This window comes from Schistosoma haematobium, chromosome ZW (genome assembly GCF_000699445.3).
Source record: "Schistosoma haematobium chromosome ZW, whole genome shotgun sequence".
Lineage (NCBI taxonomy): Eukaryota > Metazoa > Platyhelminthes > Trematoda > Strigeidida > Schistosomatidae > Schistosoma > Schistosoma haematobium.
In genome coordinates this window covers 46,031,707-46,055,974 of record NC_067195.1, presented here as the reverse complement: position 1 = coordinate 46,055,974, position 24,268 = coordinate 46,031,707, and the positions used below count along the sequence as shown (strand labels likewise).

At 30.8% G+C, this 24,268-nt stretch overlaps 2 protein-coding genes across 2 annotated transcripts in view; one reads left to right on the top strand and one right to left on the bottom strand.

The window, feature by feature from the left end:
* BUB3_9 (mitotic spindle checkpoint protein Bub3) overlaps positions 1 to 9,505 on the top strand; it is a gene marked incomplete at its 5' end in the record, with an annotated part of 40,635 nt that extends 31,130 nt beyond the window's left edge. The window contains 3 exons of the mRNA XM_051218768.1: positions 3,432 to 3,614; positions 4,955 to 5,194; positions 6,950 to 9,505. Of these exons, the coding sequence (XP_051071627.1) occupies positions 3,432 to 3,614; positions 4,955 to 5,194; positions 6,950 to 8,466 (1,940 nt within the window). The 3' untranslated portion in view covers positions 8,467 to 9,505. The remainder of the gene's footprint in view (positions 1 to 3,431; positions 3,615 to 4,954; positions 5,195 to 6,949) is intronic.
* A 7,105-nt stretch (positions 9,506 to 16,610) lies between these two features.
* MS3_00003696 (uncharacterized protein) overlaps positions 16,611 to 24,268 on the bottom strand; it is a gene marked incomplete at its 5' end in the record, with an annotated part of 32,666 nt that continues 25,008 nt past the window's right edge. Inside the window, 2 exons of the mRNA XM_012938528.2 lie at positions 16,611 to 17,319; positions 20,856 to 20,993. Coding sequence (XP_012793982.1) covers positions 17,251 to 17,319; positions 20,856 to 20,993 — 207 coding nt within the window. The 3' untranslated portion in view covers positions 16,611 to 17,250. The remainder of the gene's footprint in view (positions 17,320 to 20,855; positions 20,994 to 24,268) is intronic.

The following is a 24,268-nucleotide window of genomic DNA, read 5'->3' as shown; positions in this document are numbered from 1 at the left end:
ACTATATGGTTCTCAGATTTTACTAAGATGTTCTGTAATTTTGTATTCAAATACATTCGATTGTCCCCATTTGTGTTCTCGTTCATTCCAGTAATTCTTGAAACAATCGATACAGTACCAAACATATTTATTACTAATTTATTGATATCAATAATTCCATTTTTTTTAAAAAGAAAACTATATCGACTCAGATCCGAAATGAAAATAGCAAAAAGCCATCCAAGTTTAAAGCCTTTTAAATGTAGATGAAACGTTACTGACAGTCTGTAACTTCAGTTTTAGTTCCCCAGTTTTTGATAGTACTTACTTAAATATTTAAGCAACTGTCACACATATATAACAATTCTAACAAACTTTGGATCCAAAATCTTCTCCTACTTTTTCTTCTTCAATCTAAGTTACACATTAGAACCTCCTTTCTTTTTCTTTTTTTCGTATCAAGTTATATGTCTTACCATGTTTTATATTTTACATCTTATTAATGTTTTAAATAAAAATAAAATGTTAAAATTATAAATGAACAAATGAATTTCTCTAATGAATTAAACAATAATTTATGTCAATAATAAATAATTGGTTAGCAACTACTTAATACCTGTTAGTAGTTTCCAGAAAGTTTATAATAGAAATTTAAAAAAATGTTTTGTTTGGTATTCATAATCTATCATTTTCAATATTTAAAAAACACTCACAATGGTATTATAGTGTTATTCACTATGTAATTGAAAATTATGTACAATCACTATAAGTTATATGAATCTTTATTATAATAAGGGAAATGTTTATATTATACTAATTGTTCACACACTTTAATGTATGTATATTTAGTTCATTTCTGATTAATTATGCTTAGAAAAGATTTTATTTTGATTAGTTCGTAGAATAAATATACATTTGATATGATTATTGGAATAATTCAACTTACCAACTACTATTCTATGACATAATAATGTAAATCGATGTTTCAATGAAGTTTTATTCTTTGAACTAGATGATTTGGTCGTAAGTAGTTGAATACTAGAAAATTTGTTTTAATTGATACTTTAGTTTATAAAGTTACATAAATATTTATATCATAATAAAATAGATTCATACTAATTCTATAATGGATTACAGTCTATTTTAAAAGATGTACAAAATTCATTTTCAACAATTATTAACAAAAGTAATCATTTTTTTCTAAGTAAATGAAAAATAGTATCAATATGAATATCAGTACTAGATGTTGATAGATATAAGTAGTATGTAACATCAATAGAAAGTGAAATGATTGGAGGTAGAAGGTTGAGAAGATCAAAGAAAAGAGAACGAGAACAAAGAATTATTGATTTGGAAACGAAATAACAATGAAATCCAAGACAGTTGATTGATATTTTATAAATGAAATATTTACTGTACAGTTCTTAGATTTTATCAAGTGATTCTGCAATTTTGTATTGGAATATGTTTGATTGTTTTCACTTGAATTCTTGTACAATACAATCCAACAGCAAAAACAAGTTCTAGGAATAATTTAGATGAATATAATCCCATTGAATTTTTTATTGTAAAATTCTGAGTAAATGCGTTGTATTTCTATAAGCAAAAACTAAAAATCACTTTGAACCATAAATACTGATTTTGAGTTAGATTTAATAGTACAGTGTAATTTTTCAGTCAGATTATTCTTGAAAATCATGTTTGAAAATTATAAACTCATCATTAAACCATTGGTAATACCAAGTTATATAATAGTGAATAGGAACACAAGTGGGAACAGTCGAATGTATTTGAGTACAAAATCACAAAATCCCTTAGTAAAATCTGAGAACCATAATGTAAATACTTCATTTGCAAAATGTCAATTAATGATATCAAACTTGACTGTTCCTTCTGTAAAATGCCAATCAATCATCTCAGATTTCATTGTTCTTTCGTTTCCACATCAATCATTCTTTGTTCTCCTTCTTTTTTCTCTGATCTTCTTAACCTTTTGCCACTATGTATTTTACTTTTGCTTGATGATACTTACTACTTAGATGTGTCGACATCCGTAGCTAACACCACGATATCATATCACTGTACCAAAGGTATTTTTGTGCAAATCTTTCCAATTCATAATGAATGACTAAAAGGAACCTTAGATAGCTAAATACTTTGAAGTTTTAAGTATATTTATGCTAATGTTACACAAAATAGTTTCTAAACATTTGGTGATGATGTGACATTAGACTTTGTATCTTGTTGTAAACTTGGTCTGGTTGTTATAACTATTATGAAATTAGTTTATATGTCTAAAAATTTCGTGGTAAACCTTATTGCTTCTGATGACTTCTATATGTATAATAGTTTGTTCCATTCACAATGGGTGTTTTGACAATGATTTTATTTATTTTAGAGTGGAAGACTATAACTATCACTGAAAATGTATTCCACATTAACTTAGTTGATTTACTTTCTTTTGTTTGAACGGCTTTTGAGAATTACTACGGAGGCACCAGAAGCCCTGGAAGCGCCGAAGAGTTTTCATCCAATCAGAACCTGATGCAGCTTTCTAGAATATAAACGTGGCATGCCACTGTTGGACAGTAGCATAACTCGCCTTTTTGCGCATCGGCTGAATTATAATTTTGACATAACACACGCTAGTTACTATAAATATCCATGATTTTCTGTACATTCTAATTCTGAGCCAACAAACACTTCTACAGCTTTCTTCTGTCTTCTGGTTTTGTGACTGTGGGGTTCTCTACGTTCGAGTATAACAATTGTATATCGTATTTTGCATTAATCAAGTGGCGAACATAACACCATTTAACGATAGTAAACTTATATTGAGATTATTAAGATGAAACACTTTCAAAGAGACATTTGAAAAGATAATCCTTTTTTTAACGATGGATTCTGATCAGTAAAATTTATGTCCTTGAAAAGACTTGGAGTGGTTCAGTAAAAGATAAGGTTGCATCATAACGTCTATTATCTGATGACATATACCAAGTGTCAAATCACTGGATGAAATTCAGAGTTCATAAGTTTGACCTTACTCTAATCAGAAATGGATTGTGATTGTATTTATTCATTTTATTTTGCTGATGTATTTAATGCTACCCTATATTCAGAAAATTGACGCTCTACTGAACACTTAGCCACGTTCAATTATTAACTTAAATATTCAGTACGTTTACCGTAGTTCCCATAAAGCTTGTTTATTCGTTGCTAATTAGCCGAAACAAAATGACCCAACAATGCAATAAATACCAATCGTTTCCATTCTAAAGTCATATAATCTCTATCATATAACATTACGTTGAAGTGACAAATAGCTAACTTAACAAGAATAAGACAATCTCATTTTTTAACAATATGGATTTCACTAACTTCTAAGTAATAATGTTAAACAATGATATATCATTATGAATTTGTAATTTTTATTTTCCTCTTTTGTTTAGAAATTTCATGTCCTTCAATTGACTCGATTTCAGTTATTTCAAATAAATGTAATGGATATTTAACATGTACTGTTAGTCCAAATCTAGTACTTGAATCATTACATCTAATTAATTCAAGAAAGTCTACTCTTTTTAAACAAATGTCATGTACAAAATCTTATCTATATTTAAGATATACATGTGGTAAGTCATGTTAAGGATAACTTAGTTTGTTCTTACTGGTAATTGATCTATTTATTGTATACATATATAAATGATTATTTTATTTGAAACAATTTTCCATCAATTCACAAACCTGTAGGATTTGAAGAGTAAAGTTTTCAGTACATGAAATTGAGATCAATTGAAAATCAAGAGAAATGGTACATCTGGTCGTTTTTAATCTGACGTCACATAGTATAGTGTACTTTAACATTATTTAATCGAAATATAATTACGTAATCACAGGTAAATAGCTTCTATGCAACTGGTTCCTTTTCTGAATTCGAACAGAGCCAAAACAACAACTAAGGCAGAAAAATATGAAATGCTTACAACCATATATGTAATGAAAGGTAATATTAAGGTATGATATACTCTGAAACAATTGACATTGATGATGAAAGGAACTAGGATGATAAAGATTATCAATATTTACTATCTATATATATGTAGGAACAGATACGAGATCATTTGGAGAAGGAATTCAAAAACTTAGGAGGGTGGATGAAACAGTAATTAAGTGAGGTCTGGAAACATATAAGATAGATTGTGTGATAATTAGATAGGTTGTGGAAGATTTACATAAAATTGCTGCAATTAGAAATTGGTAAGATGGATTACATAATAATTGTACAGGATTTCAATTGAATGGAAACCGATGAATGAACGGATAATTTGGTGTATATCAAATAAGAATTAGTTAAGTGAAAACCATACAACGAAATAAACACTAAAAAAATAACTATAATACTGAAAATAACAATAAATAAATAAATAAAGATTTACCAAGCTAGTGGTAAGCTGATTACTGTCTATTTCTGGATGCATAAATCAGGTTTCAGTTTATTTATTGCTACTGCTTAAGCAAACTGGAGATGGGATGCACTTTTTATCTGTTAACAATTTTGAAGCATTGTGAACATGTTCTCTTTTTTAGGTGAGTATCTGACCATCCATCGATTAACTATGACTAGTGGGAATTAACAATTTTCGTATTATGATAGATAACTACTGATGGAAATGTCCCGTTGTTACATCATACAGTGATTTTACTAAATAAAAATATTGACCATTGGATTCAAGCCTTCTACCCTGATGATAACACTCTTGCATCAGACCTGAAGGTCACAGTCACAACTCTTCTAGAGTTCCAAAGTAATAAGAAACAGCCTTTGCCTGGATTTTATTAACTGTTTACCTAATAAAAATCCAGAATATAAATAATCTTCAAAGGTTTAATTTCATCTTCGTAGGCTGAAAATATATCCAAAAGTTTTGTAAAGCACTAGCTTAATTCATTTCGTAATTGATTTGTTTTCTAGTGCATAATTTATTTTTGGAAAATACTCTTCGTTCAGAGGATTCAAAGACTTCAATCAAACTTAGAGGAAAACAGACTTTTAAACCAAGGAAGAGACTAAACAAGTCAAGTGGAAATGGAAGGATTAATCATAAAATGAATGATATGAATGTTATATTATTTAATGATAATTTAAGTCTTTACTCTGGTCAAATAGATGTATCAACTTCACAACTGAATTCTGTGGAACCTAAACCAAGAAGTAGGTTTATCAGAAATAGATATAGACTTTTCTTTTAATCCAGTATGATTTCATCTAAATTAACATGTGTATTTATGATTATCCTTTGTTTATTTTAGCTTGCTGCAGAATGATGAAATATAAAAGATTGAGAGGTTTTGAACATTAGTTATCTTTGAATATAGTTTTAATAACGGTACTCATTGCTGATGATTCACATAACCAGAACAAAATAAAAGTTTTGTGAAACAAGCGTTTAATGGTTTTCTGGATGTCACTCGTTGTTAGTATAAATATATCTATGAAATATGAAGGGTGTTTTGATTTACTCGTGTAAACTCTACTTTATACTGTTTACTTTGAACAGGAAGTGGTATTTTAGTTTTTTGATTAGATTTACTTTACTAGAACTGTCATACCATGTTCATTAATTAAAAGATATTTTCATAAGATACTATTACTATTATTTTTTAGATATATTTATATTCAGTTTCGATAATGAACTATCTGTAGCTAGATGGCCACTAAAGTGCGTGAATTACTGAAAATGTTTCCGTCTAATATGGATTCCACGGCAGTACATATCCAAGACCCTATCAGGTATTGGACCCAATATCTTCAAAACATTCAGTGAGACCTCAACCTTTAGATAATTGAGTTAGGATTCATATTAGTAGTATTGTTCGACCATCATCCAATAACATTGGTTGGTAATTATTTAACTTCCGATATTGTTAACTCCCACTGGTCACAGCTTATCGATATATTTATGGGAATGACCTTTCAACAGTGGTCACCAATGAAATCATGTTTGATATAAGTATAGGGGCTTTAAGGAGTTCGTCGAAATTTGTGATTTACATTAGGAACTAACTTTAATTGTCGTGTAGTAGTAGTTTGTCTGGGATGTCACCCATAAGATAATATTTTAACAGCTTTATATAAATATTCTAATCATGGATTCTATTATGGCACTTAAATTTTCATGTCTTGGTGATGAAATAGTTTTCATTCAAATTAGAAATGTGATACCTCGAAAAATGTGAGTAATTATAATAAATTGAATTTATTTGAAATTCACTGGATAACTGTTTGTGATATCTATTTAGGATAACATGTTTCCATTGTTTCACAGGTTAAAGTGTCTTATTGAATTATACTACATCCTGGATAGATGTTTCACGAATTTAGAGATTCAGAAAGTTCTTGTCATTGTTATGACAGAAAAAAAATTGCTAAAATTTAGATCTCAGTATCTTCATTTCTAAAACTTATGTTTTGAAAAACAATTTAGAGTTATATGAGTTGTATAACATGAAACTAACTGAGAAGTCATTTAAAACCATGATAAATTGAAAGATTCTCTCATCTTAGTTGGATACTCTACAGGGGATCCCACTCAGAAAAGTAATATGTTTTCACGAAAACAATAACTGTGTAACAGTGATTAGGATTTCAATGAACTATGTACATGACATACCGAAAAGCTTTAGTTTACTCTTAAGGAGTGAAACATAAAATCTATCTGTATTAACAATGAACGTCAATTATTGTTACCCTTAAACTAATTAACGTATTTATGTTCTTTCTAGCAAGTGTAGATATACAAATACGATGTTAATTATTGTTGTAATTTAGCCCTATACAATAAACCAAGAAGTGAACCATGACAAATTAAATATCTTTTTATAAATAACTGAAATCTGATACTAACGGATAAAGGAGAGCTTTCATTATGTTCTTCTACAGATAATATCTTTTCTACTTTTGTTCAAGGTCCAAATATTGCAATCAATGATGAACTATTAAGTGTACTTAACGAATTATCTGTTTCTCCAAAGACAAAACCAACTCATATTTATCTTTCTGCTTTGTTACCTTCAGTACTGTGTATAATGGTCAGTTGTATATTTGCAATAGGTATATTATGTCATAGAAAGCAATTATTCAAGAAAAAACTTAAATCTAACTACATTTCTAGAATATTGCATAATCCAACTTATTGTGATCAACATTCCACGTATAATGTTACAATTGATGATAACAATCATGAAACCGTTTGTCAATCAGATTTGCAAACAAATCATTCATATTTGAGTAAATCTGTCAAGAATTGTATATCTGAATGGGAGAGTGGAAAAAATTACACTCCTTATTTACAATCATTACAACAAGTAAATTGTTCAACTGGTCATTCGACTCAATATTGTCCTAATTGTAACAATGAACAAAAAGATCTATCACATTTATTTCACTATCAAAATATTTCATATGGTGATAATGATATTATTAGTAATAATAATATTATAAATCAGTCAGTTAAGGCAAGTCCGAATTCAAGTGGTCAGATGCCTAGTACAGAGAACTCATTTCCATTGACTAGTTCTGAAATGATAAATAAAACAGAGAATTTGTCCCCATCATCAATTAAATGTTTATCACATGGATTTGTCAACAATTCAATGATGCATTATAATCAGTGTTATTCATCTCAATTTAACCATACTACTGGTTTGAGTTATGGTAATTTTACAAATGGTTCCAATAATATTATTAATAATAATAATGATAGTATTAATAGCAAGCAAATCAATCAACAAACCAATACTCTTAAATCAAATGAACATGAGGACGATACTAAACCAAAACAACTTCATCCTCTAAATGATAGTTTAGTAAGTAATACAAAATTGTATTTTTATCAAGATGATGAACTGATTCCTAATATTCATGAAAAGTTATATGATGTTAATATTCATGAAAAAGAAAAGGTCACTTCTGGTCCACAGGAGAAACCTGTAAATGTGAATAAAGTAGATTTATCGATAAATTCATCAGAACAAATAAATTGTAAAACTAAGCGTCGATTAGCACCACCGTTATTTAGTTCTGGAGATGATTTATTACCAAATTATATGATGAATACAAAATCACCAGCTCACTTAAAATACGGTATAATACCTGTGGTTCGATATCCTTACGATTCGGATGATCAGTTAAAGGATTCAGATTCTGATGTATCAAAGTATCCTCAAGCTAAAGATTCGTTGAATTATTTGAGAAATTACGAAAATAAACCTGACATATGTTTAAATGTAAACAATGATAATTCAAACCAAAAGTATTCAATTTCTACTTCACCAACATTTAATATGCTAAATCCTAATAGGAGTCAATTATCTCGTACTGCATCGGATCATAAAGTTCAAAATCCAGTTAGCCCTTCATTGATCAGAAGTGTAACTTCACAAATAACTAATAATTCAGCTAATTCATTTGTAAAAATATCCTAACCATTTACTAAAAATATTTGTACAATACAACCAATAAATGTTTTAAGTAATAAACATAATTCAGAGAATCACATAGAATCTACACCGATAAATATTAAAAGCCGATGTTTTATTTATGATTCAAACAAATTACCTACAGTTAGTGATAATGATGATCTTTCTAACAGTATGTCCCATTCCCTACAACCATAAATTATTGGAAACTTTGAATATATCCTTGAAAATATATACACACATACACATAAAATATTACTTGTCGATGTTAAGTTCCCTTGTCATTAGTTATAATATCTAATCAACCTATTAACAGTTATCATTACTTTGTTGATCAGTTGAATTTTAAAATTTATGTAGGTTTTAAAGTATAGAATATATATATATTCATATGCAATATACTTCATTTGTGGAGACATTCAACTGTATATAATTTAGGAAGAAAGATAATAAAGCGAATTGACAAGCCTACATAAACTAATGATAACCATTAAATCATTTCAAGAGTTGTGTACAATGTGTTTTAGGAAAAATCCATTAACTTAATAGATATATGTGTCAGCACATATATATATATCTATCGGTTTTAAAACAAACGTTATATAAATTAAAGCAGATCTTTCTTTGTATTCTTTTCATTTATTTATTTATTTCTGTATAAATAACATAAAATCTTCAATCTTTTCTATGTATTTAGTTATAAATCATCAGTCTACCATTTAAAATATTTCGATTATGCATAAAATAAAGTAAACGCAATGATATGGTAGTTGGTAAGAGAAAAATTGACTTTCTTCAATGTGTTTCTCTATTCAAATCAACCATCTACCCTAACAACAACAATAATTATATATGGGTTATTCAGTTTTCTTACCAAATCACATAATGTTGATGAATTTAATTATAATTTAACTGATATTATCATTAAAGCTAGTTGTATCCTTCAATTTTTAATTTTTTTAGGGTTCGTTTATTTCTTTGTTTTGATTTTATTTATTAATAATGCAAAAATAGGAATGTGACGATATTTTGTTGCTAAACAAATGGCTTTTTTCATTTACCAGTGATTTATGTCATATACACATAATACCTCTATTACATAGCTATAGCACAAATCGGACATACGACTTATAACATTAAAAAACACCATTTCCTACATATTAGTGTAAAGTAATTTGCTCATATACGATTGATTGAAGTTTTTTTATGCCCTGTAAAAAATGGTCATATCTGTGGAGAAACGTTTAAACGATAAGCTGGAATGTGTATTTTTCAAATTAACCTTTCTCATAATACAGCAGTGTAGGTGTTTCTAATAAGGGATCTCATCAGTTAACATTCGATTCTCGTAATATGATGAAAATCAAATTATAAACTGCTGCATTTCATATAGAATAAAAAAGGAATGACTATCCCTGTCTAGTGCTAAATAAACCTATTTCGCAATGTATAGTTTCCCATTCATATTTCCAACTGAATTGCTTATCAGGTTTGTAGAAATACAGAAACGGTATCTTTTTCTTCATCGATAAAATTTATGATAAAAGAAAACAAAAGCCAAAAATCATGAAAAAATGAAATTTGAAAAATCAGATCATGTCCGTGTTTCCAATATAGATTATGAATTATAACTAATTCTTATGAACGGCTTTTATCGTTACAGTTCACACATTTTAATTGTTAGAAAAGCGATATCCTTCAGAAGTGATTTTTCATAATAGATGTTCATAAGCGTCCATCTGCTACAGATAACACTTCAAAACTACTTATGTTATTCTTTAGTAGTAAAGGCAAAGAAGCTAAATACTTTTTGATGAACCATTAGAAAGGCTTCAACTAACTTGTTAGTAATTTTTACTGAATTCCGAATCTCAAAATAGTTGGTCGCTATTTGCATTCAGGAGCTAAGCACATTATGTTTCACAAGGTTGGAGCGGGTGTTGGATACATGCACTGATATAAACACCAACACTTCAAGTTTATCCAGATGACGATTCCCAAACCAGACGCAACGCGAATAATGTTTCGAATAGCTGTTGTTGCATCATCATCTGTCAAACGGTTATTTTATTAAAAAACTACTTAATCGATCCTGAAAAAATCAGAAAAGCAATCGTTTAGGTTACAGAAGGGAATCAATAGACTAACATTAAGCCTAGTTCAAATGTGTTATCGAAAATTATTGGCCTAAAAAAAGTCTTGTTAATATAAATGGTTCTACTTCTGGCTATAAACCAAATGTCAATGAGAAATGTCTGACTATTTGGTCGAACTTATGAATTGTAAATAACTATGAGCTCGATTAATAGTGTTGAATTAAAAAGATAAGAAGTAACTAAATATAAGCTTTCTATTTGCTTATCACAGTTATGAGAAATTCAAAATGAGTTAGTAATTTAATTATATTTCGGTTATGGACAAAATAATGTTCATTCAGTCATTTCTTATGATTTTATGATGATTCAATTCCACTGTAACTTTTGAGCATGAAAGAAATCAAATGAATAAACATAAACTATCCATCTTTGCTTATGATGCTTGTGAATTAAAGCAATATCAAGGCAATACGCACAGTATGCATAGATGCCAATAAGAGACTGTTCAACTACATCAATGGGCATATTCAAGTAAACAATACCAGTTTATACATAGTAATCTTACTAGGAGATGAATCTTTGAATTGAATTTAAACGATGAATAATAATCCATTTTTCTAAGTAATATTAGACAGTTAGACATTAAACTGGGAAACAAGTTAGATATATACCTGATAATACTGAATGGTAGATAAACGTAATGTTACTAAATCAATTAAAACAATAATGCTATAACTTGTGGCCTGTGTGTCCTGTTAATGTATAACTTAACGATACTGCCAATTAGAGAATGTCATGCTGATTGCTTTCGTTAACCTATATTTCAGAGTATAACCGGCCACATCCCCGCTGAATTGTAGTTTCATGTATAAAGGTTTCTTACGAACAGTCGAAATCTTCGACTTCTTTATTATGTCATATATGTACTTCTTAATGAAAGCACTGGGGTAGCCGATTTCGGTCAGTGAGTTTAGATGGTGGTTGGAGGTAGTCGACAGGAAACTCTGGACCCGGGTTTTGTGCTACTTGGCAATCATCAGCAATGTGTACCTGTAATCTTGAGGGAACTGGTGCTCCCTGACGGATTCGATCTCGTGTCACCCAGCTTCACAGTCAGAGATATTACCACTAAGCTACCCGAGCAGCGACCAACCTCCTGTACGACTGAGATGTAATCACAATTGATTGATCACTGGGTGGTGACCAGCGTCATGCTTGTCTAGTCCTTATTAGTACAGATCGAATGCTATCGATCATGTTTCCTGTTGACTACCTCCAACCACCATCTAATCTCAATACATAGTGCTCGCAGTGTCGAGTCACCTAGACTGGTGGCCACATTGCAACATGACCTTTGTGTTTGTCGCTAATCTTCATATTGGTCAATCGGACTACAATCTGACCCATAAATTATTTTCTACCTTACCCCTTGATTAGTACGTAACCTCATTTGTTATTTATCCCTGAATCCAATTTTGTGATGCAATTTTTTCTATCCTCCTACAGGCATACATTTTCCATAGAACTATATATACGAATGTACAGCTTAAGTAAATGATTTCGTCGAAAAGAAAATTTTCTCCGCTGAATTCTCTAGTATAATAAATAAAACGGACTATAAGCAAGTCTTCTTATTTAACTTATAATGTGGATGAGTAAAATGTTTGACAAACAAATGTTATTATTATCTTACTAATTACTTTGCATTAAGTCGAATGATTGATTGCTTATGTACATTTCCCATATGTGAATAAGTGTATGCCTGTCAGACTTTATCTATTTATAGTCTAACGCATTGTAAGTGAATCCTCTCTATAATTCATGACCCACGTTTTCGCTTACAGACTTATTCCAAAAAATGCCTTCTTCAAGTCTTTACTTAGAGCGTTTGGTCTGTTTATTTAGAGTATCTGAAATATGTAATATTACCTTATTATCATTAAGATAACAATATAAAGGAATCGGTTAAACAAATGTTAGTCGAGGCCATTCATAGTTGTGGCCTGAATATACACTTACAAAATCATAAGTTTACTAGCATTCATAAGAACAATAACTTCTTGAGTAAATACTTCAGCATAGTAAGTAGGTCAAAATATGTATAAAAAAACGCAATGAAGTAACAATCCATCAATGCTGTAGAACTTGCGACAAAATGGCTATATCGAGGCAATCTGTTTTAAATACACATATGCTAACAAAAACTGATCGAAAAATTCAGTTAAGAGCTTTGATAACATGTTCATTTAAACCCTTTCTAATAATGATGTAAACATATACTAGTTTTTTTAAACATTTTTAATTGCGTCAGACATTATATTGACTTATGCAAATGATTTTGCATTTACTGTATAAACTAACATGACTAGCAAAAATGAATTTCAGATCTATGGAAACGTTACTTTATACGGTAGTTTTACTTTTGAAATCATATTATCATTCGAACTTTCTTTTTCTCATTTAAGGATATTCACAATTCTTTCCTTTTGATATTGGACGGAATTATTCGAATAATGTCCGTAATAGTGTATTCATACTTTGATTAAGGCTGAAATTCAGAATAAACATTTCTTTGTGTTTAGAACTCTTTAATTGCAACTAAATCTTGGTGTTTTTATTCATATTGAGATTCAAATCTTAAGTTATTCACAATTTATTAGTTACAGTCTCTCACACTCACAGTCACTTCTTGCCATGATCTTCTATACGTCTGAAATATACGAGTTATATTGAGGAAGCTGATATTTGTGTTTTGGACTGAACCGGGTTGGGTTAGGCGAGAAGCTACTATACAGAGGACCAATAATGACTCAGAGTTGACTCAAGGCTGATCTTCCTGGTTAACGCGTCATTAGTTTAGCACAGTGACAAGGCCATATATGTTGGAGTTCTAATTGGCGATTTTGTTACGTGATATTGAAAGGTTGTTAGGGTATAACAATCTCCATCCACTGTTTTTAATTATTTTGTTAGTTATATTGTTTACATATTGTTCTCACCAGTTATAACTGTGAGTTGTTTCTGATTTTGTGTTGTTATTAAGTAGATATTTGAATGAATGTAAATCTACAAGTCTCCTCCTGTTTTTGGCTTTTTGATTGGTGTTACGAAATGATGTTAAAAGATATTGTGTCGTAACATATGCTAAAATAATACTGATAAAATGTTTCAGTGATGCAGTTTATTTAAACATTATGTGTAAGAATTTTCTTAGTTTGACAGCTTGTCCCAGTTGTTGACTCATACTTTCGCTTTACCAATGATGTAAATAAACCTTTAAACAACTGAGCCGGCATCCAACGGTGTTAGAGTCTAAATTCAGCCAATCAACGATATTGTGCAAACATCCACCATTGTCTTCAGTGAGTAACTGCCTCACAACACACATGCTTGAACTCCACTGGTCGCGCAATATCGTGGATTGGTTGAAGTTAGACATAAATACCGTTAGATGCCGGCTTATTGGTCTAGAGGTTATGCACTCGCACACGAGACCGAAGGTCTTGGGCTCGAGTCTTGCATGCGGGGTCGTATGTGCCTACTGCTATGGAGTCCCCTACGGGGACGAGACGGCTGTCCAGGGCTTTCAGGTTTGTAATGATGGTTCAGCTTTAATCGACTCACGAATTCAACTATTTAACAAAACTACAAATTGCCATCCACATGACTTTATTTCACATTGGACAAAAAGAATAACAGAGGGCAACAAACTGGTATATGACTGAAAAGAATTATTATTTATGAAAATATGCACCATGAAGATTACGTCCTTGATAATATACAGAAGGAAACTTTTATCGATCTAGGTTAAGTCCTTGGACGATAGGCTAACTGATTTAACCTTGAGGCTAGAAATGTGTGTTTGAAATGAGACTAATTGCCTTGGGTAAAGAGTCCAAAACTATTCTGTCAGTCGATTGCTTGACAATCGAGAGAGAGAAGACGAGTCAATTAAAACATTACACGATTTATTCCCAATTCAGATTAGTGCAAAAAAATGACTAAGATGAGCACAACGCACAAACAACTAGAAAAATACCATTATTTTCAAACTGGGCATCAGGCCAAAAAATAGAGTACCAAAGGTTACTTTTAATTTACAAGAGCTATGGGACAAAAAAGGGCATGATAATACATCATAAATCAAACGAAAGCTTCTGGTTTGTAGAATAAACCAGGGACAAAACTAAATGTTAGTGATTTTCACGCTTTGAATTAAGTAAACCAACCTCTCCAAAAATAGCACTGATTGTTTGTCATGGCGTCTTTGTTTCTCTGTTCACATCAGTAAATTATAACGATTATATCTTTGAATGATGTACTGTTTATATGTAATTATAGAGTAAATCATCTAATAATGTGATTATTCAGACCACATAACAGAATATATTACAATACGAAGTAAAGAAAATACTACCGTATTAATCAAACTTAATTACCCGATTCCTACGATGTATAATTATAAAATGTCTACGAATTAGTTTATATATCATTTGTATACAATATCTAAGCTCATTACTTTCCTATTAAAAAAAGTGAATCCCGTTAACTTATGAATTACTTACCTGGAAACTATGGATTAAAAGGATTTACAAAATTTAATTTTCTATGTTATCTTTTACAAATGATTTTCTAAATAACACATTTTCTTTTCATTAAAAAAGGTGTTTTAACTGATATTATAAATACAACTAATCCAGTAACTAAATTCATTGTCCCCAGATCCACATACTTATTAATCAAGCTAATCTTAATGGGCTGTCTTCAGATTTCTAACATTGCAAGTTGACGATATATCTGTTCATTCAGTGGTAATTATTCATCAATCATCACATTTGATCACTCTTTCAAACTAACAATCTTATTAATTATGTTCGTTTTCCAAATAAGAAATACTTAACAACAAGTTAATTCTACATAGAGTAGGAGTATTGGTACACATGAAGAGTATCTAGAAGAAACAAAAATAACAATACTGATCTATCCAGAATCAAACTTTTATAACACCAGTAGGTACACTAATTAAATTGACTACTTAATGACTCTACTGAAATGTAGTAATACTCAAAATTCATTACAAATTATCCATTATAGAAAAAAACTTCTTGTTGAACATTTATTTAAAACAAATTATATGCACATTTTTATTTGTAAATTTCAGATTCAAAATGATAAATCAGTATAAGATGATTATTTTCACAAAGGGGTTTTGTACAGATTTTAGTAATTTGGTGGTTGAATTCATGAATTAATTAAAGCCAGAGCACTATGGGAAACCTGGAAGCACTGAACGTCCGTTTCGTCCTACTGTGAGTCTCCTCAGCAGTCTGCATCTACGATCCTGCTCACAGGATTCAAACCTAACGCTTAACTTCTAGACCACCACCCATTGGGGTGATCCAGAAAATTGCTTGCAAAAGACAAACAAGCATCAAGAAACACTAAGAAGTGTTTCGTCCAATCAGTGTTCATTTGGAGTCTTGGCCAGAAATATCAAGGTAGCGAAACGTCACATGCGAAAGCTCTGATTGGTTAGCTACTACAGTGCTACTATGTTCAGTAGCATTCCAGAATATTCCGGCGACATTTAGATATATTATAAAAACCCTATATTTTCTGTAATAAAATGAACCTCAGAGTAAAGTATTTTCCCTCATACTTGCGTCTTCTCTTTGGTGTTCAAGTCTCTGTGCAGTTCTAGCTTTCGGGGTACCAGAATAGCTTAGGAAACTAATATAGCGTTCAATCGATAAGACTTATCAACCTGACGCAGATTAGCTTCACCAGTAACGACTTCTCACTAAAACTCCGAGAATTCCCTCAAAAGCAAGTCACTAATGAGTACATGGGGGTTGTAAAGATTATTATGTTTTTGATTGAGATCATGAACCGATTAATGTAAGACTACCATTAAAAACCTAAAGTCACTGGACTATTGTTTCTTCCAAATATGAGACTCCTCAGCAATGTGCATGCACGATCTCGCTCACCGGATTCGAACCTAGGGCCTTCAGTCTCGCTATTATTTCTTTCTTTCTCATTCAAAACAATTTATTTCTAATAGATTTTCTTTATTAAATATGTGAATACATTTATTGAATATTGACAACATTTCATTAAAACACAATAAAGACACAATTTCTATTACATAATAGAAATATTCTACAAAATAATGAATTAAACTATGATTCTACTGTCTAAGTATAATTCACAAGCTTCTTTATTCAAAAAGCCGAACAAACAAACAAACAACCAAATATTATATTCCATGTTGATTTCAACTGATCATAGTTTGATCTTTCAATAACATGATTTATTTAATTATTTATTTAATTTATTTGTAAAATAACAAAATATTTAAATAATCAATAAATCAAATAATTCGGAAATCAATATTCATTGAAAGAATAAATAAAATTAAAAGTACAGTTTAGGGAAGAAAACAGAAATAGTTTTTTTTCATTGAACATTTAATAATTAATTATTTAATCAATCAATATTGAATAAATAAAGATGTGAAAAAAATATGTAATTCAAATAATTGTACAAAACAAATGTGTGGGTTTTTTTATAAATAAAAACCAACCAACCAGCCTAACAGACAAACAGAACAAACAGTAACATAATATCGCTATGGAGAAAATATGGTGTGGTTCTTTTTATTTAAAAAAAAATCATTTTAAATGTAATTGTATTATGATGGTTTGTTACCAAGCCATATTGCATCATCCGTTTCAATAGATTTTCCGGTGTCATTACAAATCTATAATGAAAATGTTGTGAAAAAACAGACAAATGGAAAAAGAATTAATTTAAATAAATTTTTAATTTAATAACAGACTAACGGCTCAATCGAATGATTAGTGGATCAACTTTAGTCAAGTAATTCACATTAGATATTATTTAGAATTATCTGCTATTATCAAAAAAGAATAGGGTCATAGAAAGTTTAGATATGAAATTTGTATGCGGTTGAATTTAAAGGAATTCATGAATTCATATTTAATTCTTTTTTTTTTAAGAAAAAATGGGGTTCAATCTCTTTTCCTATCTTGACATTAATACATATTCTCAGTTTAAAAATCGTAAGTGTCAACTATTGTTTTTCTCTTTAATGTCTTCCTTGATTTTTTTAAAGTATACAATTATCTTTTACATTCGTTCTATATATTATTGCATGTTATTACCTTTATGATTATTATGTAACTCATGTTCACTGATTAAAAGCTTTTCATAAGTCTACTGTAATATTATTTATTTATTCCATGATATAATAAAGTAGTAGATAACCCTTGTATTACATCGTTATTAATTTGTTAGTTTTGGTCTCATCCTAACAGTATACAGGATTTGTCATCTACCTTATATATATATATATATATATATATATATATATATATATATATATATATATATATATATATAGTAGGAGAAGTTTGTTACTTGTAAGATAAAGATTGGAGGTAATCAACAGGACACCTTGAACCTACGTTTCGTGTTACTTGACGCTCGTCAGCAGCGTGTACCTGTAATCTTTATGGAACTGATGCGCTCTGACGGATTTGATCCTATTTCTCAACATAGTGCATCCAATGTCTAGTCACCTAGACTAGTGTCTACATTGCAATGTGGTTGATAGAATTAGATCTGCACTAAGAAGGATCTGACACACATGAAATTATTCACTGCTCAGTGATCAGTCAATAGTAAAGAGTTTGTTACTTGTTTAATATAGCATTTGACATAAAAAAGATATTTTCATTTAGACATTTGACAATGAAATGAGTTGAGTGAAGATCTTTTTACCTGACCTTCGTTATAGCTCCTCACTAAAATATATCTCATATAACCATCAACATATCTGATAATATGTAGTAGCATTCGGATCACAGTGATTTTGTTATTTGATTTAATATTGGTTAACGATGGTTAGTTAGCCGGTTAAGAAAGTAATTCATAAATGTGTTGAGATAAGCTTTAAAGTTAAGTCGGAAGGCTTTATTTGACTAATGAGTTCATTGTAACATGGATGTATTATGTAATAACTATTAACCTAATTAAAGAATTTTCTTTATATGCTAACTGTTGCAGTTACCCAATATTAAAGAAACGAATAGTAGTATTAATTATACAGGTACAAATGGTAACAATTACTGATCATATAAGAGCTATTGTATTCGAATGTTGGGTAAGAATATAGAGTACATTGATGACTATGGTAGTGAAATATTTTTAATTTGAATTACATGAAAAAGTATTTCGCTTCACAAAAATTGGCTTGATGTTTACACTGTGGCATAACTGCAAATTGAAAGTACGGGTATTACCCTAGTCTACTTATAAGTAGTTCAAAGTATTAAGGTAAAAATGTAGACTATTCACTATGAGTGCAATATTGAAAAGTTTCATTACCGCTTGCAAATCTTTTCATATTTACCGATGTCATGTTTACACCAATGATGAGTATCGCACCAGTAAGAAGTAGCTATTAATTCCACTAAAGTTTCCATCAATTTATCACTTGATAACTCTGTTACTTAAACGCTTATTCTTGCCTTCTTGAGCGCTTCCTATTATTGTGTTCTCATTCACTACACTACCAGTTAAAGTCAATTATAATTAATTCATTTAGTACAAATTTCGTATCGTATGTACTACCATAAGATTTTATTGAATCTTAACTTTGATGATTCATAAACTAAGAATATTTGGGTTTTGTTTTCTTGTTTTGCTATTTTCACAGTAAATCCTACTACCTTAGCTAGACGAAGCATCAGTAGATATATTCATTGTTAAACGTAACAAATTTACACTTAAGAATAACCAAGAAAAAATAGATATAAATATATTTCTTAAACCTTTAATTTATTGAAACACAAATGTGAACCGCATTTATATCTTACAAGACATGTTATCAAGAAGCACACGATTTATATGAATGATAGTAAGTATATCTTGACTTTTACTACTTCAATACATTTTAAAAGATGCCACTTGTCATATATTAACTTATGTCCATCTAACGAGTCTGACGGCACTTATGACCTTAGGTATTGGAAATAGTTGCTGTTACATATAATCAATTCACTTTGTTACAAATACTGCCCTGACAATTTTATAATCTTAGAACTAAATGTTTAAAAAGAACATTTATGTTAATGAATAATCTTGGATGTATGTGAGGATAGCCCACGGGTAAACTTAAGGAGGCTATAAGAAGTTCATAAAGAGGCAGAGACATTCCATACAATCATCTACTGAAGATACATTCCCTAATGGACAAAATTTAAAAACCAGTGTATGAGGACTGAATGACAATAATGATGATTCCGCTTTCACGAAAAACTATAAATACCTGACTGTTTGGAACCATATTCGACACTGTTTTGGAATAGTATTCCTTCACACACATTTTTTGTCTTCTCATTTGCAACAACGAGGGTTCTAGTGTTCGAGTGCTCAATTTGCACGCGATGTATCAAGAAACTAAGCTCTAGATATAAAAACTGGCGACAATGATGGGATTCCAACATACGCGGGGAAACCCCAATGGGTAAACTAAAACTAATATTATTCAACTCAATAAATTTTTAAAACATTAAATTGATTTGGAAAACTGTACACAAGCGAATTTTTGAATATTCTGAATAATATTATCATGCTATTGTATGTAAAATCGAAACAAAATACAACTAAATAATTTTGACAGAATAAAAATTCAGATAATAATAAATTTGCATGTATCGCTTAACAAATATGAAGTACTATTCATGTCTGATTAATGCAATAAAATTCTTAGTGTTAATTCAAAGTAAAAAAAAATGAGAAAAATCTTATACAAAATGTTGGGACGGCTTTCGAGAATTACGACGGAGCCTCCAGAGGCCCTGAAGTAGCCGAAGAGTTTCCACCTAATCAGAACGTGACCGAGCTTTCTAGAATATCAACGTGGCCTACTACGATTGTATAGTAGCATTACTTGTCTCTTTTTGGATTGGCTGAATTATAATGATGTCATAACAAACGCTAATATGTATAAATAGCCATGACTTTCTGTTCATTTCGATTCTTACTCAACAAATACTTCCCCAGCTTTCTTCTATTTTCTGATTTTGTGACTGTGGGGTTCTATACGTTCGAGTGCCGTTATTAAATACCGTATTCTGCGTTAATCAAGTAGCGAACATAACACAAAATAACATATAATCAACTTTGAGAGGTTTAGCTGTTTAAAATGGAAATATGTGATTTAATTATTGTATTAACACAAGTATATATAACGTAAAATGAATGATTTACTTCACAGTGTGTTTTATGCTCAAACCAAATTTTCAGATACTCCTTTAATCTAGAATAAAGTGTTCCATTGAGTACATCAAGGACATCACACATACGAAAATAATCAGGATTACCCAACAAATAGCTTGGTCCGCAAAGCTTTAGAAAAGCAAACAAAAAATAAAACTTTTGAATTTACTAACAAATTAAGAAATTTATACTATAATGTAAATTACAGTAGACTTCATTCCCATTCTCATCGCCACCGGTCCAACAAATTCTTGAGATTCTTAAATTTATAAAGTACAGTAACTTTCGTTGGTTAAATGTGTTCAAATAACGGTTTTTAGAAGTTTCATAGTTACCCCAATATTATCCATCTTTGTTTATTATGCTTGTGCATTATGGTAACATCAATGAAATACACACAGTATGCACATATAACAATAAAAGACTGATCAATTGAAGTTCTAAACATCAATGGGAAGATTCGAATAAAAAATACCAAGTGAAATTACAGCAGTAAGTTCAAAAATGTGCTTTTAGAAAATCCGCATTCGGCAGATTGTGTGCATAGATTTTCATATATTTACGTCTCGTTCTACGAGAAGATATACAAGGAGAAAGATATGAATGGTTAGATTCTGATAAGATAACGCTTTCCAGAAGTTTGCAGGACTTTAGATGTTTATCCACAATCATATTAATAATGACTTCAAAAGATTCACCACACACCTTTCTAACTGCGTTCAGCACTCTCCGCAATACAGCAAAGGGTTTTTTCTCAAAAGCCCGAGAGAGAATAGTGGAGAACAGTAAAGAATAATAAGATAATATGCCGGAATTGACAAATTGTAAGAGAAAATGTCGAGTAATTTTAAAAGCATGTAACCTCTTTATGCAGTAAGTCAGCCGGAAAACTTTCTTCGATAACTGTAAAACATAAGAAGACTAAGAGAGATCAAATGAGAAAGTAATACCAAGATAATTGGTCTTCGACACTTTGTTTATCAAAGAGTCTCCAGTGGCGCCAGGATTATGGGAACTCAAAGTGCTGTTTAGGTGCTATTCATGTTTTAAGCTAAATTTAGCGACTTGATATTTAGACCGATTAATTATGAGACCGTTAACAGCATACTACTATTCAATATGAGACAACAATTCATTCATTTCTATGGAATGTAAAAAGGTAGAAATCAGCATACATAAAGTGAGATCGTCCTCATACTTCACAAAAGTGTTTTCTGTGGAAGATGTCAGATCATGCAGAAAAAAAGAGAAAAGAAAAGGTGAAAGAACAGCTCCTTATGACACAACTTCATGAGACAGTGAAGATGCTGAACACATTTCTCCAAATACAGTGTACGTTTCTCTTCCAGAGAGGTAGGAATATAACCGATTGGTTGTCCAGATGTAAATATTGATGCGAACTAACTTGTTGAATTAAAGTTTTCTCGGGATAGAATCAAAAGCAGAAGTATAATCCAGAACATATTTCCTACGCTTTTCCAAGCTGAACACTATATTGTGATGCAGAACAGCAACGGCATCTTAATTACGCCTGTTACTCCTAATGGAGTAAATGCCGCTGACCAGCATTCTCCAACCCACACTGTCTTGGGCCTTCTTTTCTAATTCCATCCAATTCTTGTTCATTTTTCTCATGTCTATTTCCATTTCTCGGCGTAATGTGTTCTTTGGTCTTCCACTTTTCCTTTGGCTTTCAGGATTCCATGTGAGGGCTTGAGTTGTGACGCAGTTGGGTGCTTTCCTAAATGTATGCCCTATCCACTTCCAGCGCTTCTTCCTGATTTCTTCCTCTGCTGGGATCTGGTTTGTTCTCTCCCATAGTAGGTTGTTGCTGATGGTGTCCGGCCAACGGATCCGAAGTATTTTGCGTAAACGACTGTTAATAAACACTCGTATTTTCTGGATGATGGCTTTCGTAGTTCTCCAGGTTTCTGCCTCATACAGTAAAACTGTCTTGACATTTGTATTGAAAATCCTGACCTTGGTGTTGGTTGACAGAGAGTTGTTTTGAGCTCCAGATGTTCCTCAGTTGTAAATATGCTGCTCTTGCTTTGCCGATCCGCGCCTTCACATCTGCATCAAATCCATCGTGTTCATCAATGATGCTGCCCAGATATGTAAAGGCTTTTACATCTTCCAAATCTTCTCCGTCAATTGTGATTGGATTGGTGCATGCAGTGTTGTATCGGAGAATCTTGTTTTTCTCTTTGTGTATATTGAGACCTACTGCTGCTGAGACTGCTGCTACACTGGTCGTTTTCTCTTGCATTTGTTGTTGCGATTGCGATAGGAGGGCCAGATCATCTGCGAAGTCTAGATCTTCCAACTGCACCCTATCTGTCCACTGTATCCCGCGTTTTCCTTCAGATGTTGACGTCTTCATGATCCAGTAGACCACCAGGAGAAAGAGAAACGGTGAGAGTAAGCAACCTTGCCTGACACCGGTCTTTACCTCGAACGAGTTTGTCAATTGTCCTCCATGCACAATTTTGCATTTTAACCCATCATAGGAATTCTGAGGCACGCCGTAGTATCGAAAAAGCTTCCATAGTGTTGTCCTGTCCACGCTGTCAAATGCTTCCTCATAGTCAATGAAGTTGATGAAGAGTGATGAATTCCATTCAATTGATTGTTCAACAATGATCCATAGAGTTGCGATTTGGTCTGTACAACAGCATCTAAGGTACTTCTTTTACATTTGTGAGCAAACTGATACAAATCAATGTGCATGTTGAAATGAGCGAATCAATAACGTTAATCAATACTAAAAAATCTCATATGGTAGGTAACATAATATTACGTCTTTCGTAAATTTGTTTACTCAATACACATAACAAACATGTAATCAGTCATTAAAATTTCCGAAAAATAAAATATTTTTATAATAAAAATGTATCATCAATCATAAGTTAATTATTCACTTTAATAGTAGAATGTCAATTGTAATAATCTATCATGAGACATATATGCTAAATGAATGTATACCGTCTATAAAGTTCATTTATGAAGAACTGTATTAATATATATACGATTATTAGTTCACTAAACTATGTCTAGTTTAAATTGAAATAATCTGGTGTTATGTAATCAGTTTCATAGCTAAGTCTTTAGAACCATTCAAATCTTTTAGATATTTTACATATAACTAAAAGATTTTATAATAGATGTTGTATGTAAATAACATATCCTTGAAATTCTTATTTTATTTTATAAGTTGGTAAATTAACATTACTCATTATGGTGTACAATATACATTTTTACAATTATGTGAAACTTTGAAATTGACAAATTAGTCTATGTCTAAAGAGAAAGATTATAATTTTAATCAGTTTAATGGTTAAATGGAGATAAAAAGTGGTTAGTATTATTCTTCATTCAAATGACTATTCCTATATAATAAATAA